The sequence below is a fragment of the Marmota marmota genome, unplaced genomic scaffold, assembly GCF_001458135.2.
Source record: "Marmota marmota marmota unplaced genomic scaffold, marMar, whole genome shotgun sequence".
Lineage (NCBI taxonomy): Eukaryota > Metazoa > Chordata > Mammalia > Rodentia > Sciuridae > Marmota > Marmota marmota.
In genome coordinates, this window is record NW_025999969.1 from 372076 (window position 1) to 390713 (window position 18638).

At 48.2% G+C, this 18638-nt stretch overlaps 2 protein-coding genes across 2 annotated transcripts in view; one reads left to right on the plus strand and one right to left on the minus strand.

Moving 5' to 3' along the window:
• Yeats2 (YEATS domain containing 2) overlaps positions 1-9354 on the plus strand; it is an 83626-nt gene extending 74272 nt beyond the window's left edge. Inside the window, exons 25-30 of the mRNA XM_048803961.1 lie at positions 786-865; positions 1530-1731; positions 3358-3584; positions 4410-4484; positions 5733-5806; positions 7629-9354. Coding sequence (XP_048659918.1) covers positions 786-865; positions 1530-1731; positions 3358-3584; positions 4410-4484; positions 5733-5806; positions 7629-7737 — 767 coding nt within the window. The 3' untranslated portion in view covers positions 7738-9354. The remainder of the gene's footprint in view (positions 1-785; positions 866-1529; positions 1732-3357; positions 3585-4409; positions 4485-5732; positions 5807-7628) is intronic.
• Positions 9355-12592: 3238 nt separating this feature from the next.
• Map6d1 (MAP6 domain containing 1) lies at positions 12593-18171 on the minus strand. Its single transcript, XM_015499898.2, is given in 4 exon segments — positions 12593-13177; positions 13800-13917; positions 17710-17821; positions 17824-18171. Coding segments are annotated over 4 exon segments (576 nt in total). The 5' UTR covers positions 18089-18171; the 3' UTR covers positions 12593-13096.
• Between the last annotated feature and the right edge of the window lie 467 nt (positions 18172-18638).

The following is an 18638-nucleotide window of genomic DNA, read 5'->3' on the forward strand; positions in this document are numbered from 1 at the left end:
TAGTTAAAGTTTGGGGACATTTGAAGGTTCATTCTGAGATAGCTCAAAATAAATTTTCAGGGCTGGGGTTGTGGCTCAGAGGTAAAGTGCTCGCCTAGCATGCGTGAGGCACTGGGTTTGAACTTCAGCACCACATAATGTAAAATAAAAACATTGTGTCCACCTGTAACTAAAAAAATCTTTTTTAAAATAAATAAATAAATTTTCAGTGACAGTTTCTCGGTCCAGCAGAAGAAAATTCAAAATCTCTTTTAAAAAAAATTAGTTACAGATAAATAATATTAGGCAGTTAGAAAATCAGCTTTCTCAGCTTTCCCATTTTATGGGTAAGAGGCCCAGTGGTGCATACCTGGAATCCTAAATATTCAGGAGCCTGGGCAGGCGACCCCGAGTTTGAGACCAGGCAGAGCAACCTAGCAAGGCTCCCTCTCAAAAAATAAAAACAAAACTGAAACTGTGAAGAGCTTTGGTTTGTTGCCAGAGTTGATAGCAAGGCCAGAGCTCCTAGGGGAGTGTAATTAGCACTTATTTTAATAGCTTCATGGTGGTAGATTACCTGTCTGTATCAAGAAGTCAGTTTCCCAGGGCGGGAGTTACTTTGAGTACACAGGAGTCCTTCTCTCATCAGGAGAACCCTTCTGTGTTGTGTTGCACTTCAGCTTTGCCCAATTAGGAATGTATGTCCCGTAAAAAGGCCTGAAGAAACTCTGGGACATGCCTCCAGCAAATGAGGGTTGGTCTGAATCACAACAGCTTTATTCAGTTGCGGGGTGTGTGCGTTCTAGGTGAAGATGCCAGCTGCTTCTCTGCCAAGTCTGTGGAGCAGTATTATGGCTGGAACATTGGGAAAAGAAGAGCCGCTGAGGTAAGCTGTTGTCTGCCTCTTCATATGCAGCCACTGAAGGCCAGTTGTGCAAGACACCATGCCTTCTGACTGTCATGGAACAGTGGTAAAATTTGCAGCATATTTTGCTAAAATATTTGATGTTAAACTGTTTTCCTCAGTTAAAAATCTTATTCCTCAAAGACATATAGCTTGCCTTTGAAAGGCCTGCTTTCTTGTCCTGCCTTGGTATGGAAACATCTCTCAATTTCTAAAAAGTTTTTTATGAATATCAGAGTATAAAAATGAATTCAAATATTTTTTGAGTACTTAAAATGTGGCAGCCTCTGTGACAGAGACAGTGGGGCTATAAGTAAAAAGAAACCTGTTTAGGAAGTGGTGGAGGAAGGTCAGTGTGGTTGGTTTGGGGATGGGACATGGGGACTCTCAGGTTGAGATGAGTGAAAAGCTTTACATGCCAATCCTTGGAGTTTCTGTTTTATTTTATAAGCATTAGGGAACCAATGGAGGTTCTTTTCCCTTTTTTGCCCCCCAGACTAGAAAGTTATAGAGTCCATTTTTTTCCTTAGACAAAAATGATTCTAATATTAGAAGTTAGTACAGTGATTTTTAATTGCATGACTTATTTCAATACACAACTACTAAGTTGAAGGATTTAATTATGTTTCAAAAATTTTTTTTTAAGTGGCAAAGAGCAATGACAATGCGAAAAGTCTTACAGGAGATACTGGAGAAGAATCCAAGATTTCACCACCTCACTCCCCTTAAAACCAAGCACATCGCTCACTGGTGCCGCTGCCATGGCTACACCCCTCCAGATCCCGAGAGCCTGAGAAACGATGGGGACTCCATTGAGGATGTGCTGACCCAGATTGATAGCGAACCAGGTGAGCCTCTCCCAAGGGCTCTGCCAGCCTCAGGGCTCTGCCACCCTCGGCCCTGGCCAACTTCAGTGCTTCATCCTTCAGCTAAGAGATGGCAGCAGCCTTTGCCTGCCTCCTGTCATGCCCCCTGGACAAATGTTGCCTGCTAGCCAAGAGTGTTCAGCTGTGCCATCTGGCAGGCATGCTCTGTTGGGGAGTCCCCACCTCAGTATCATCTCTTCTTTGAAGTCTCCTAATCCACCTCCTCCCTCCAAATAGGAACTGTAGGACCCCACCCTCAACCCCCATTGACAAGTCTTCCTGTTTCCTTGGGGCCTGTGGCTTATCTGTTATTTTATCTCCACACCTACCTAGGAATTACACCACCCAATAGGATGTGAATAATAATGTAGATGACAGAATAAAGAAACAACTGCTATATTATGGTGGGGGTGGGGCATAAAAGGTAACTAGTGAGGAGGAGCATTTTGAGTCTTACTTTCAAGTAGGGACTGAGGGAATGTGGAACACAGAGGTGTGACCCCTTTAAGACTTAGCATAAGTCTCATTTTCTCCAGGAAACTTTGTGAGAACCCTGTGCAAGTTGACCTTTCCTTTCTTTGATCTTCTGAAGCACTTGACACCATGAGGGGCTATCTGACTCCGCCTCTAAACTCTTTGGTGGGCAGACACTGCATTGATTGCCACAGTGTTTCACTGGTGCATTAGGGAAAGCACAGGTTTTTCCATGTGCTAGGCTTTCTTTTTTTTTTTCCATGTGCATGACTTGCTGATTTGTCAGAATCCAGTCAATAAAACAGAAAAGGCCAGGAGCCAAATGCCCTGCCACCATCTTGCTGGGTTCCATAACCTCACCTTATACTCATTTGGACCTCACCTACTCATCTATGAAGTGAAAGAAGTGTCCTGGAACTGACTTTACTGTCTTCACACTCAGGCTTTTTTATAAAAGCTTATTAAAAGCGGGGGCATGGTGCATACTAAACATCAGCAGTACTGCTCTCTGAGCAGAGAAGATGTGGGTAGTTTTTTATATTCTTCACTGTGCATTGCTGAATTTCCCAGATTTAAAAGGTGAAGAAAAGCTGGGCGTGGTGGTGCATGCCTATAACTGCAGTGGCTTGGGAGGCTGAGGCAGGAGAATCACAAGTTCAAACCCAGCCTCAGCAACTTAGCAAAGCTCTCAGCAATTTAACAAGATTCTGTCTCAAAATAAAATATAAAACTGGTTGGGGATGTGGTTCAGTGGTTAAGTGCTTCTGGGTTCAATTCCTGGTACCACTCCTGTACCACTTCCCCCAGCTTAAATAAATAAAAGATAAACAGTTCAATCCTTAATACTCAGGGGTCTGGGGATGGCCTGTTTTTTTGTTTTGTTTTGTTTTTTGGTGGTAGAAGTCAGAATTATGCACTTTCTGGTCTTAGATAGCAATTATATGGGTCCTGTCTTCTCATCCACCTCATGAAATACTAGTTCTCATCTTGATAGATTTATGGAACTTTAGAACTGGAAAGAAGGTCAGCTCCCTTGAGACTTATCTGCCTTCCTCAAACTGTTGGTCCATGTAGACTGAAAGCCCTTTACTGTTGTTACCACAGCTGTCATAAGACTGATTACCTCTCATTTAGAGTGCCCATCATCTTTCTCCTCTGCTGACAACCTCTGCCGGAAACTGGAGGACCTGCAGCAGTTTCAGAAGAGAGAACCAGAAAACGAGGAGGAGGTGGACATCCTCAACCTCCCAGAGCCATTAAAGATAAACATCAAAAAGGAGCAGGAAGAGAAACAAGAAGAAATGAAATTCTACCTGCCACCAACTCCAGGGTCTGAATTTGTTGGTGAAGTCACACAGAAGGTAGGGGCCTGTGGCCTCTGGTGTTGATAGATAACAGAGCAGGTATGAGATATGCAGGTTCAGCCTCATAAACTCAGACCCCAGACTTGCCTGGTGATGTCGATGTAAATGTCTGATCTACTTCTGCCTAGTAACTCAAGTATGCTTGCTGCACTTCCCACTTCCTACCTCAGAGTTCCTGGGCAAGAAAATTACACATGAAAAGGTTGCTTGTTGAACGGGACTTGGAGTAAAGATGGCTAGATATAGACAGCTTATTACTTGTCTTCTCCTTTAGTCTCCTGCCTCAGGACAAGCACCTTTTCTTCATGAAGCATGTCATGATTTCAGTTATACTTCAGTGGGTAATCTTTAACTAACGTTTTTATAGCTCCCGAGTGCCTGCCTGTCGTATAGACATGATGCATACTACCCTTGTGATACAGATGAGAGCTGTTTATCCACCCGATGAAACTTAGCAGTTCTTAGCATCTGTTGCCTGTCAGCTGCTCAGGACCCAAAGTAAAAGACAGTGTTTGTCTCTCTTATAGGATAAGATGAAAAATGGGACCAGGTAAAGATGTACAGATTCCAAGTACATCTTTACCTCTTACAAACAGGGCCATTGAGTCGATTCTAGGCTTTCCACTCAGAATTCATGACAAATCCCAGCCATGTTCCCCCATGAAAGAGATTTAGAAGTAAAAACAGGATTAAGTTTTGTCTGAATGTTTGTGGAACCCTTCTTCCAGCCAGGCATCTCTGGGTGTTAGAAAAGTCTGCTTTTGGAAAGATGCTATTTTTAATGTAGAAATGGGAACAAATTATTTTCTTCTGCTTTTCCAGATTGGGATCACCCTGCAGCCTGTGGCATTGCACAAGAATGTGTATGCGTCCGTCATAGAAGACATGATCTTAAAGGTGGGTGCTTGCTGGAGGCAGAGGGACCAAGAACTGCAGCTGTGGCCTGTAGAGCTGGGGTATAGCCATTACCCCACAGCCACCCAGGACACTTTTCTGTTCTGCAGGGTAGAACACTAACAGCTCTTTGCAATTAAAGACAATATGTGTCATACCTTAGGGCCAAGCTGTGGTGGTGGTTATTGCCTAATTTATTTTTTACTTCAGGCCTATTCTTCCCCTTTTAGAAACAGAATATTAGGCTTTGGAAGGCACTCTTCCCTGGCCTTCACAGCAAATAGATGATAAACGTAAATCCAGATACAGATCTTGCTGGCACTGAGGGGCCACCAGGTCTATTCCAGACTGGAGGGTTTTTTTGTTGGGTTTTTTTTTTTTTTTTTTTTTTTTTTTTTTTTTGTGGTGCTGGGGATTGAACTCAGGAACTTATGCATGCAAGGCAAGCACTCAACCAACTGAGCTATATCCCCAGCCCTTGTTTTTATTTTTGTTGTGGTGCTGGGCCTCACACAAGCTAGGCAGGTACTCTGCCATTGAGCTATACCCCAGCTCTACAGATATTTTTGTGTCATTTCAGATACTTCTTAAGAAGTATTCTGGGGTGAAAGTTGGGCATGGTGACTCACACCTGTAATTCCAGGGTCTTGGAAGGCTGCAGCAGGAGGATTGCAAGTTCAAAGCCAACCTCAGCAACTTAGCAAGGCCCTAAGTAACTTAGTGAGACCCTGTCTCTAAATAAAATATAAAAAGGGGATATGTCTCAGTGGTTAAGTACCCCTGGATTCACTCCCTGGTACCAAAAAGAAAGATTCCTGGGGTGAGAGTCAGTGCTCTTATTGTTTGGAAAATAGCAAAGACAGAGCCTTGGGTTTTTTTTCTGCATGGGACCATAGAAAAACAGCTACAACTGTCCCTGGACAAGAGGATGGAAAAGCCACAATTTCCATACCCACCCTGATCCTCTTCCCTGATGGATCTCCTCCAACAATAAATGCCTCAGTAGCAGCCCTCACTGATTTTCCTTAAAAATAATGTCTGATTAATGAAAACAATCCCAGTTGATAATTTTTCAGAATCATGAACTCTACATTTATGGTCTGTTACTCAGACTTTTAAGTTTTCCTTGAGGATTTTTTAATCTTTAATTACAGTTGTTTCAAAAGTTGGGGTGAGGGGTAGGGTCAGATGCATCCCTTCTTGTCAGAAGGCAGGTGGCCATTTTGAGAATAACAGCATCTTCTGTTGCAGGCCACAGAACAGCTGGTGAATGATATCTTGAGACAGGCCCTGGCCGTTGGATACCAGACAGCATCGCACAACAGGTATCTCTGGTTGGTGATGTGAAGTATGTAAACATTTCCTAACCATTTCTTTGCCCACGAAGATGTTGCTTTAGTTAACTTTTTTCACTGTGATTAATATACCTGGCAAGAACAAGTTAGAGGAGGGAAAGTTTATTTAGGGCTCTGTTTCAGATCTCAGTTCATATGGTCAACCCTTTGCTCTAGGCCCAAGGGGAGGCAACCCATCATGGCAGAAGGACCAGCAGAGGAAAACTGCTCAGTTCATGTTAGAGTCAGGAAGCAGAGAGGGAGACCGAGAGAGGGAAGGAGTGAAGGTGTGGAGGAAGAGGACACAGGAAAGATGCACCCTTCCAGTGGCATGCCCCCAGTGACCCACCTCCAGCCATGCCCCACACACCTACAGTTACCGCCCAGTCAGTTCCTTCAAACTAGAATGGACTGATGAGATCACAGTTCTTACATGTCTAATCATTTCACCTCTGAACATCCTTGCATGAACACAGGAGCTTTTGGGGGACACCTCTTATCCAAACCATAATAATACTTAAGTCAGCCCAGCAGGAGATAGGGTTGTCAGTGCTTGGAACTTTCTTAGAGCCAGACTAAAGGGTCTACTCTTGTCATTTTGAGAGAACCTCTTGGTTGTGCTCAGCTTGCCAGAGAGTCTGTACCCTCCTGGCCATTACTCCACAGCCACCCAGGACACTTTTCTGTTCTGCAGGGTAGAACACTAACAGCTCTTTGCAATTAAAGACAATATGTGTCATACCTTAGGGCCAAGCATTATATGTTGTTGTGGTGGTGGTTATTGCCTAATTTATTTTTTACTGCAGGCCTATTCTTCCCCTTTTAGGAAAACTGGGCTTTGGAAGGCAATCTTCCCTGGCCTTCACAGCAAATAGATGATAAACGTAAATCCAGACACAAATCTTGCTGGCTGTGTAGCCCCCAGTCTCATCTCTCTGCTCTGCTAACTATTTTTCTTTGGGTCACTGAATATAGCTTTTTTCCAAGATTATGAGGGAATGATAGATGAGCCACATCCTGCTTTCCTTTCTAAGGAAGTGAATATTATTTATCATGTTATACCAAAGGCTGTTGTGAATTCATAGTGTTGTAACAAAGGGCCTGAGGACATGAAGAGTCATAAATCAGAAGAATATTATATAAGACCTAGGATTATCATACATCAGAGAGCATAGACGTTTTAAGGGGAGAAGAAAAGGGAGACAGAGTTTCATTCATGCTCGTTGTTTGATTGAAACCTGGGAGCGAAACATGTGCCTTCTGAGGCCCAGTTCACCTCCAGGGTCTGACCCTGGAGATGCAGAGACTTGAGTGTTCTGAGCAAGAACATTTAACCTCACACTTGGTTTGGCATGACTCCTTCTCCTGTCTTCCTGAGAGATGGGGAATGTGGTTCCGGAGCGCTACGAGGCATTGACTCAGCCTTTCGTCTGCCAAGATTGAATGACAAGCATGTCATCCTCTTCTGCTCTTCATTTTACTTCCTCTCTCTTTTCTCAGTCCTTAATAGGGTTTATTCCTAATCATTCAGCCAACTTGAAGCCCATTTACTTCCTATGATTGGGAGGTGTGATTTGAGGCCTGAGTAGGACTGTGGTTGGAGACAGGCCAGATTGTTCATCAGGGTGGAAAGGGGGTCAGAGAGAGAATGTGCCTGGCTCTCCCTAACCCTTGAGCTATAGCTTGTCACTCATTATCCCCTTCCATAGGGCCTGTGCAGGGGTTGGTCCTGGGTAAGTTAATCAAGTAGATTATCATTAGATATGCTTGGGAGAATTACATGTAATAACACCCTTTGGATGTTTTTGACCAGGATTCCCAAAGAAATTACAGTGAGCAACATTCACCAGGCCATTTGCAGCATTCCTTTCCTGGACTTCCTCACCAACAAGCACATGGGCGTCTCGAACGAGGATCAGTGAGCACAGTGACGTTGCCGCTAGCAGAGCAGGACTTGAAGATGGAGCTGAAGTGCGCGACTGTGGCGACTCTCCTGTTCAGGAAAGGAGGTTGTTTTCTGTGTGCCTGAAATATCATGGCTACCAAACCATTGCCTCTGCCCGAACGTGACACCAGAGCATTGGGTTCCAGGTGGAGCCCTTTTAGGACAGAAGTCTGTTCCCTGAATCTGGAGAGAAGCCGAGCTGGATGGGTGTTTTGTCACCTTGGGTTTCCTCACCCTCTCTACCAGCTCCAGGAGCCCTCTGAGAGCACCAGGCCCTCCCTTCCTTTTGTGTTCCTGGGGGCACCTTGGGCCTGATCCCCAGGAGAAGGGAAACAAGTCTGGCAGGCCCGAGGTTACCCCCTCTGTGAGCTGGGGTCATCCTGAGAAGGGATTGTGTTTCACTCTCAGTGAGTGGTTTTCTGTTCCTGCCTGGCCATGGTGTGAGGAGGGCCTGCACTCATAGACCAGATGAGTCAGCTATAGGAAGAAGTGGTGCCTTACAGAAGCCACAGAGGCCTGGACTGTAGACTGGGCAGGATCCTTTACTGTGGAGCACAGGAACATCACTGCAGCACAATGTCAAGGAATGGATGGGTCCCAGCGGGGTTCCAGAGAAGGTTTGACTGGGAATCTCTTAGTGTGTTACAGTAGACAACATCCACAACCCTGGGTCCCTGGCATGAATGTACCAATTTGTCATATGTTTGCCAGGCAGATCTGGGGTCTACACAGGAGCTCAGATGTCAAGTGGCCAGGGAGCAGCCCCTGGACAGGTTCTGCTGGGATTGTTGTCCTAATGGTGAACCTATTGTCCTGTTCTTCTGGGTCAAGGAATTTTCCCCAAGAAGAGAAGGGTTCAAAAGAAATACCTGTGAGTGCCTTAAAGTTGGAAAAATAACTGCTCAGGCCTAGATCCAGGGATGCCAGTGCTCAGAAGCAGAGAGAGTGACTTGTGTCCATCAGGGAAGGATACAACTTGTATCCATCCTCCTCAGTGGGAAGGAAGAGCAGACAGGAGAAGGAAGCGTGGCAGTGCCACTGCCAGGTATCCAGCCCACTGAAGGGATCCACTCCAGGGTTACTAACGCGGTCTGTGTGGAGGGCAAAGGAAAGAACTTAATTCTCAGTTAGAAACCTGCTCTTACTCTATTCAAAGAAAATCTGAAACCTCTGAGTCAAAGAAACTTATCCAAGCAATGTAATTCATATTTTCATGGGTCTCACAGATATTTGTGTCAGGAAAAGAAAGCCGGGTGGTGGCTGAATAAAATCTGCCTTTCTGAATTCAGCATCTGAGAGTTGCAAATGCAAAAGGAAATCCACTCAGCAGGGCAAAGGGCATGCCCTTAAAAATGTAGTTGAGTACATTAGGCCCAGATGCATTCAGCAAGTAGATTGCTAGTGAGACCTGTGGGTGTGTTCTCTTCCCGGTGGGAAGAGATCCATTTATTACAGATATGAAAGCCTAAGGAAATTTCTTTTTGCAAAAGAAGTATTAAATGATTTAATAGTCTCGTGTGTTAAATGTATTTGTATCATAATGTGTAACACCATTGTATAACAAAAATGTCTACAATAAATCTTTTAGTATTTATGATGGTTTTTCTGAGTTGGAAGTATTATACCAAGGCTGTTTCTTGGGAAAGGTCAGAAAGAACTGAAATGAGGAGAGGTATAGCCTTTTATTTGTGTATTTAAAATGTATTCTTCTACTTCTTTCCAAGAAGAATTTGCAACCATGCAAGATAAAGGATTACACTTACATAATAGTCTAAAAAAAATTGGAAGGTACATGTTTGACCATGGACATAATTGTTTCTGATGGCTCAGAGGAGGAGGACTATATGGATGAGCTCCAGAGTTTCCTGAAAGCCAAGGTAGAGAGGCAGGCAGCTCCTGTTGTCCAGTGCAGGAACATACCAGTTTATCTGGCAAAGTAAAATTGGTGTGTGCTGGGTTCTGAAAGAAGTTACTCCTTTTGCAGCCCTACCGTCTGCATCATGAGCTAAAACAGAAATGCTTGAGCTAAAAAACTGAGAGCTTAGGTCTCTGAAGGTGGTAATTTCTGCGGGAGGCATTGTGACACAGTGCAGAAAGGTCACTTGCTGGGGGTGGACTTTGTGTAGGGTCAAAGTCAAGAAAGTTGACTAGGCCATACATGGTGGCTCACGCCTAATCCCAATAACTTGGGAGGCTGAGGCAGGAGGATCAAGAGTTCAAAGCCAGCCTCAGCAATGGCGAAGCAACTCAGTGAGACCCTGTCTCTAAATAAAATACAAAATATGGCCGGGGATGTGATTCAGTGGTAGAGTGCCCCTGAGTTCAATTCCCAGAACCAAAAAAAAAGTTGAGTAGACTGGTGGAGTAAGGATGGGGCACGGTCAGGCCCAAATGTTAGTTGTCTCAGGGTTTGGACGGGAGCTGCAGAGCACAGATCCATGTCATAGGCAGTGCTTAACTGGGGACTCCCTGCTACTGACTGAAGGAACCCATTGTGAGTGAAGCCAACAGTCAGCTTTAGGGGAAGTTCCTCCATCTGCCTGATTGCTTTTATTTTGTTTGTTTTGGTACTAGGAATTAAACCCAGGGCCTCACACATAGTAGGCAAGTACTCTACCACTGAGCTACAACCCCAGCTCATCTGCCTGGGGTAGGCTGCAGGACATCCCCTGGTAGGGTCTAGCATTTCTCAAAAGCAGTGTTAGGGTTTCACCTAAGGTCCTGGAGTTCTGTTCCGTGAAGTACAGAGAGGTGGGGCACTGATCTCACAGTTTCAAGACTCCGGGACATGTGGAAGGACCTTGTAGTGCACTCTATAGCTGACGGAGACTCCTCCCACAGTGGTCTCTTGGTTATGGAATAATTAATGCTGAACACTCTTTCAGTTGCTAAAATTAGCTGAACAGACTGAATTGCATTTATTTTTAAAAACTTTCTGTACAGAATACAAAAATGCTTAATTATATTTTAGCAAGTATAATAAAGTGTAAAATGTTCCCCATGACTCCCCTCCTAGAGATAATAACCTGTTACTAGTATAATGCATTCTCCCTGTCCCCGGGCACTGTCTGTGTGCATAAGATAGATACGGGTTGGAAGCACAGAGCTGAGACTTGTCTCAGCCAATTCTTGGGTCACGCACTTGGTATGTGAGGATTTACTCAGACCTAGAGTGAGTGGGAGGGACTTCCTTCAGGCACCTGGGAAGTCTCCTGGGGAAGGCTGTGAAGATGGGATGTGTGTGGCATTGCGTGGGGCGGCGCATCGCAGGAAGGTTCTTGGCATACAGTTGGCCTGGCAGAGTTCAAGCTCCTCTGGTGCAGGAAGGCCTGCTTTTTCCCAGCCAAGGTGCAACAGAGCTGATGTGTCCCTTACAGTCAAAGAATCATGGACCTCCCAGGCTGGCTTTGGGATGGAAAGAGCACTGCCAGGTGCACAGTGTGACCTCAGGCAGGGTGCAGCATGGGGCACAGGGTGTTAAAGGCTACAGGCAGGAATAGAGGTGCCCAGGGAAGGGGGGCTTAGGTTGGAAAGAATTATTCCAGCAGCTGTGCTTGGTGTTACCATATGGAGCTCACCCCACCCCCCACACCCTGTGCACAAACATGAGGGCTCTTGGCCAGCCAGCGCGGGGGAAGTGGTGGCAGCTAACTGTCCACATGAAGAAATGGAAGCACCCTCCAGTCCCAGCTGGTCATGAAGAAACAGGGTTTGAGCCTGAGACTAGCATCATGGGTCCATGTCCCTGGATTCCAGAATGGCAGTGGGAAGGATTGAAGCATAGCAGGGAGGCTAGTGGGTTCTGTGTGCCACCAACACCAGTATCAAGCTCAGCATTTATAAGCCTCCAAGGGACACTAGAAGGAGCCACATTAAAGTCATTACTTAGAGATGGGACAATATATGTGAAGAGAGACTCATGTTTATAATTTAAAAAAATAAGAAATTGAAAGCGTGCATTTTTGCATTTTTGCATTTTAGTAAAGTCAGATTGTACAGTTAAGCTGCTCAGCCCCCACAGAATGCCCAGCAGGCAGTCTCCTCCGCCCAGAAACATAGAACATGCAAACCAGTGAAGTCTAAAGCAGTAGAACCCTTTGTGTAAGCATATGGTTTGTTCTCCCTTTAAAATGACTGTCATCGGAGCATTGCCTTAGCTGGAGTGAGGGAGGGCCCTGCCTGCCAGAGCTAGCACCTCTGAGGGTACACTGGCAGGCAGCCTGAACTGGAAATGGCCCCTCTGAGCCTGCTGTGATCTGAAACCAGTGCCACCGCCTGGGGCCTTACCGTTCAGCAGACCAGAGCCACTGCTGAAGAGGAAGAAGAGCCACAGGAAATGCTCAAATTTCCTTACCAAAACTGCCCCAAGCTTGTGCCTCTATTTTTCAAGAAGGGATACAAGACCCCTTCAAGTGTTTGAAAGGCTGCTGTGCAAAGAAGAGACCCTGCTTGTTCCACGCAGCCACACTGGCTAGAATTTATGAAGACAGGAGAGCCTTTCAAAGATGGGAGCAGCTGTCCCTGCAGCAATAATGAGCCTCCTGTCACTAAGTGTGCAGAGTAGGCCTGAGGGCAGGGGCCCCCGTAGAGATGATGTTCTAAGGTTCTTAATGATGTGAGGCAAATGCCACCAATTCCTGCTCAGTGTGTGCAGCTGTTCGGTTTAGTCATCCCTGTTAGGGGAAATTGAAACACAATAGGGAGCTATGCCTGTAGAAAACTACCGCATGGTCATTGTTAGTCTTTAAATATTTCACTCACCCCAAAATGTTTTGTTGAAGCATGAAGGCCACGTTGGCTATAAAGAAATTATGTTTTTGACATCAAAACCCTGTGATTGGTACTATTTTCTTCTGGAAACCTCTTTTGGCTATTCAGCATCTCATGAATCACATGCAGGTGGGAACCTGAGTTCTGAAACATGGGCCACCGCAGAAAGACCCAAGGATATCACCTGGGATTACTATAGGTTATAAAATTAATAAAATTCTCATGCATCCTGGGAAAACCACCCAAAGTGGACATCACTGGCTCGGCCAAGGAGCTGCTGCGTCCATATTCCTCAGCCCCATGGACAGCTGGGTTCACAATTGAATTGGTCCTCAGGTTCTTCAAATTTAAAAACTGAAGAGTGGCCAAATGGCAATTAAAAACAGATGTGAAGCCTCCCTCACACTTTGTGGGAGGCTGAGGAGTTGGTGATGCCGGGTCCATCTGCACCTGTGCTCCACGCCAGGCCCACAGCCCGGGCAGTCACACTCCTCCTGAAAGCAGAGGACAGAGCCAGGCTCCTTTCTCAGCAATATTCCAGCAGCCATCGTTCCATGCTGACGCAGTCACACGTTGAGAATTTGGGGAGCTGATGCCTGAAAGATGGCTGAGGGGTTAGGAGTGAACTTCTTCCTCACTTCAGGGACCTGAAAAATGAAATGTGGCCACATCAGTGGGCCTTTTTCTCAACTCCCTCCCACCCCTGGCTCCAGGAAAAGAATTCCTCGCATTGTCCAGGAGTTGGAACTACTACCTGAAGGTCAAAAGGGGACTGCTGCCAACCGTGAGCAGTGTCGCTGCAGTAGCAGGTTAGACACAGCCTGTGAACCTTCCTTTCTGCTCCCTGAAGCCTCTTTTGGGTGGGATCAGGAAACAATCCTCGCGTCCCTTCCATTTTCACTTGCATTTTATATGGAGGCCCACATATTGGGTTGCTGGAGATGGAACCCAACATCTTACTCAGGCTAGGCAGGTGCTCCACACTGAGCAGCCCCCCAGGCCAATGCTACATATTTGGAAGGAAGGTCACTGGTACTTAGTAGTTGAGGTTAAGGTTGGGATTTAGGAGGCAGAGAGACCCCTGCTCACCAGAGAAGCCAGCACTGGAAGGGTACCCATCTGGCTAACGACAGTTACCTTAGTTTTCTGTCAGTAACAACTTCCTGGGCACTGCTCTCCCTGATCATAACATTTAAATCCACTAAAATCTCTCCTAATCCCCACGCTGGAAGGAAGGCTTCTGTGGCCAGGGCCCCCGTAGCACCTGACCTGGAAGCTGGCCCCAGTGCCGCCGTCCCATCCGGAGGTGTGGGTTGTGATAACTCTGGCTGGTTTTGCTTTTGGGGGTCTTGAGGGTTTCACTCCAGTCCAAGCCTGAAATTCCTGTCTGGAACAGAGCATAGAGTCACAGCCTTACACAGGCTCAGCCACTGGGCCACTCCCCTGTGCTGCTTGGAATGTCAGGGCCTGTCCACTTTGGGATCCTGCTTTAGCCCCAGGTGGTCCTTTATCCCCCTTAGGTGGGCAGAACTGGCAGAGCAGGTAGGTACCCAAGACAGGCACCCATTCTGCCCTTCACCTCTGGGTGCTCCACTGGGAAACTTGGGCTCACCCTGTTCCCTAAAAGTAGCAGCAGAAACTTATGCAGGTGAGCGACAGGCTCGGGGTAGAGCTCCATCAGCAGCTGGTGTGCGCTGGGCCTTCGGCGCTCTCTGTGTTTAGCCTCCAGGGCCCCTGAAATCCTCCTGCAGCTGCCCCTCCAACAGGCAGGCTACTTAGAGGGGTCCCACAGGCTGAGAGCCAGTGAAGGCCAGTCACCTCCTGCTCAGGTCAGTGGTGACCTCTTAGGTCCACAGGAAGTACCAACCTGGACAATGCTCAACACAATGAAGGTCCTCCATATCTGGTTATGATTGAGAAAGAAAAGTAACACTCAGTATCCCGTGTACATAAGCTGTCTTTTCAGCTTATGCAAAGAATGATTCTGAATGACCACCTTAAACTAGATGGTCTGGCATTTGCACGGCTCTGAGCGTTGAGGAGCCAATCTGTGAGCCAGTGTGAGGCTGCAGGGAGGGCAGGGGTGGTCTGTGTGGGCAAAGTCAGCTCCTTGGAGGGAAATGACAGTGCTGGCACAGCCCAGCTTCGTGTCCTGGGAGTGGGACTTCATCCTATCCCTCTGAGCAAAGGAGACCTTTTAATTCTGTCCGTGTCCCTGCTAGATGGTGAGCTCAGGAAGGCCGAGGTCCCTTGTGTCTGTTGGGAGCACCTGGTCCAAGGACATTCTGTAAGAAGAGTCCAGCTGGCCAGCACCAACCCCCTCATGTGCCTGGGGCCGCTCTTGCTCCACCCGTAGTCCTGGCTGGGCTTCAGGCCCTGAGTCAACAAAGGCGCCTTTTTTCCTGGGCAGTGGCACAGCTGGGGCTCCCAGGGCAGGCAGGCTGGGCAGGGAGAGCAGTGTCTGTCGGTGGTCTGCACTCAGGGAGCCTTGGTGTGTCAGGAGGTAAGCTGAGCCAGGGCCTGTCAGTAATCTTTGCTTCTGAAGCTGCCAGGTTCTAACGCCCAGCTGTCCAAACCATCTGCTGCCCTGTTTCTCCTAGGGAAGCAGGTCCTCCCCTGGGCATGTCCTTCTGTTCCCAACTGCCTCTTATGCTGAGCCTTGGGTCTGGCAACCTGAGTCCATTGCCCTGGGGTGGCTACAGGAGTCTCAGAGAAGGAAGGGCTCAGAGGAGAAGCCCAGGCAGAGAGGGTGACAGAGAGGATAGAGAAACATCAGAGGGAATTAGGGAGACTGCCCAAGAGAAGAGGAAGACAAATGGATGGCTCTGACCAAGAAGATTAGTGAAAACTACAAGCCTAGCTGTGCCTACTGTGTACCAGGCCTGACAGTGTTTCTGGCGTGTTCCTGCATCAGCCACCTCTTGCAGGATCAAAGGCACTGAACAACCCAGAGAGAATTTTTGAGGAAGAGGCTCTGAAAGGAGCTGGTTGGGTAAAGAGTCCCAGAATGGCTGAGGATCAGACCTCCTTGTTTGCCCACGTGACCAGGCAAACAAAGCAGGTCCGTCCTCACATGGAAATCAGCAGCCAGGCAAGTCAAGAGGTGGATACCAGCTCAACACTTCTGGGTTAGGAGTGACCACACATCTGCTGTGATACCTGTGGAATCACTGGATTTGTTAATTTTCTTTGTTTTCTAAATTTCTTTAGCAGTTTGCTTTTAGATAAGGTGCATCTTGCAAGATGGAAGGCAGGATGCAGTTGCTGGAGCCAGGTTCTAGAGCTGGAAGGTGGAACATTTCAGAGACCAGCTGGTGTGGTGCTGGGGGAGCCAAATTCATTGGGGAGCAGGGGTCTGGGTCTGCTCCTACTGTTCCCACTCTCCATATGAGGGTCCAAGAGGCCTAGTTTATACAGCAGAAAGTGGGAGCGCCACTGAGTCCCTGATCCCATTGTCAGTTCTTTTCACTGCTGGCTTTGGGACACTGATTCAGAGGTGGTGGCCTAGACAGGTAATAATAACCTCTGGGGGTCACAAATTTGGTCTGAGGCAAGATAGACTGGTTTATTCTCTTTTCTGCCCTTCAGAGCTGTGTGACTATGCACCAGTCCTTCATCTGTGGAATGGGGACAGTGATAACTAAGGTCTTGGGGAGCTAATCCACAGGCAGTACAGAACTGTGGTTTAGGGGGAGGAGCTGCTTCAAACAGCCCAGACTTTGCTCGAACATCTCCAGTAAGGAACAGCTTACTGTCAGACAGTTCTGCTTATTGGAAAGGAACTCCTCCCCTGTGCTGGAACCCTCTCCCCAGCAGGCCCCACTCCTTGTTCTTGTTTCTAGAGCCTCAACCACTGCAAGGTGCTGCACCCTAGGGCCTCTCACCATTCTGGCCCTGCCAGCTAGCTCACCTCCCCATTGGCCAGTAGTCAGACCTGTGCAAGACCCAGCTATGGCCATGATGTCTGACTTGCCATCAACAGGGGTACCTGAGTTTCAGCAGTTCAGCTTGAGCATGTGTCAGTGAGCACAAAACCCACCCTGCAACCACAGCCCCCATCAGATCCCTTGAACAGTGCACACCTATGAAGGAACCTGTTGTTAGACACGTTTAAGGTCTTGGGTTATCATTGCACGCAGGCTTCTGGGTATCCTGTCCCATGGCAATGCCATAATTAGCCAATCCCCCATATTAGGACTAAGGGGCTGTTAACTACTGGCAAAACGTTTCCATGTATTTTATACTCCCACCTCATCATCAGGAAACCTGAAGGGAAAATTCTTAAAGTATTGAAATAGCTGCACCATCAGAATAGTAGTGTTTCCAGTAACCCCATAACCAGAGATACCCTAAATATTTAATAAGGGAGTAGGCAGATAATATTGGGATATATAGATATAGAACCCATAGAATAATGCACTGCACATTTATTAAAATGCATGTTGTAGAAGAACATCTAGTAACATGACCAGACATCCAAAGTAGGTGGGAAAATGTGTACAGTAAGAATGGAACCATAAAGGAATGTGTCAGCTTCTATGCACTGAAATGCACATTAAGAATTAGAACCTCGGTTTGGGAAGGGGCTAATGGATTTTTTTTCCCCTTTGGTAATTTCTGTCATTTCCAATTTTTTCTACTGTGAGCGAGTGTGAATTATTTTTGTAGTAAGAATGAAGTCCTAAGTTGTCCAGGGCAGGGAGACGGTAAGGACCTGCAGACTTGTCCTCAGCGAAAGGGCAGTTGGGATGTTAAGGGACTCTCGGACCGGCCAATGCTCCCACAGAGGGCCCAGAGCAGAGGGAACCGGACCAGTTGGCCTGTGCACACCCCCGCTGTGGGGAGGCCCACCGGGTTGAAGTTAAAGGAAGCAGATTTCACCTCGGCGGCCGGCCTTTCTGACCTGGCTGCTGGGGGCGGGGAGCCAGCTGTGGGGGGGTGAGATTCTGGTCGATGGAAGTGATCATTCATTCTGGGTCTGGGCAGGGAAGGGAGCAGCAAAGGTGGCGTCTGCAGTGCCAGGGAACCGAGGCGGTGACCTCTAGCCACCAGCTGCTGTCGAGGTCTTGTGGGATCCAGGAGCCTCCTCTCTCCCACCCACCCTCATCCTCCTGGCTCCGGGTGTTTCCTTCCACCACGGGGTGTGAATTTGGAGGGTGTCCCTACCCCAGCCCGATACCTGTACGACGTGGTCGCTGCTGCACCCGTGTCCGGATCGCCAATGGGCAGCACGTAGACCCCCCTGGCGCCGGGCGCCGAGGACTTGCTCCTGCCGCCGCCGCCCCCGGACCGCGTCCCTGCGCCGCATCTCGAGTTCCCGCAGGCGCGGTCCACACACCAAAGTCGCGCTGGTACTGAGTGAGTGGCACGTCCCGGCCAGAGTCCCGGCCGCCGGCGGGGGTCAGGACCCTGCGCGAGGCTGCGCCTCCCAGGCCCGGGTCCTCGCTCTCGAGGTCCGAGTAGCCGTGCAGGGTCAGCGGCACCGCCACGTCGGAGCGGTCCAGCTGGTTCCAGCGCCGCGCCAAACAGCATAGGCGGCTGATGCAGGGCCACGCCATGCCCGCCGAACCCCGGCCCCGGTCCTGGTTCCTGGTCCAGGCGCTCAGCTCCTGGCGCTCCCAGCCGCACCGCCCCCGCCCGGCGTCCCCGCCCCCGCAGCCCTCCCCAAGCTACCGCAGCGCCGCCCCCCGGCCTGGGGGTGGGTGTCCCGGGAGTGAGAGGGCTCGGCTACAGCCCAGCGTGGCCTCCACCAGAGTGCGCGCGGTTGGATTGGGGCGCCGGCTAGGAGAGAGCGGCGACCAGAGAAAGACTGTACAGTCGCCAGGGGGCACCTGAAACCGCTTGCGGTCATTTACTTGTGTCCAACTTAATATTTCAAAATTGAATCCCAAGTTCCCCAAATGTTTTATAAATCCGATGAGCCGAGGTCGAGGGCCGAGATGGCTACCTCGCGGGTCACTCAGCCCGCACGCAGCTGGGCAGTTAAATTGGCCAGGAGGGTCTATATTCGGTCTTGTGGACCCGGGTAGCTAGCTAAGGCACTCCCAGTACTTGTACAAGGCTGCACCACAGGGTCTAAATGGGCAGCGGGAGGGGCAGCAGTGAGGT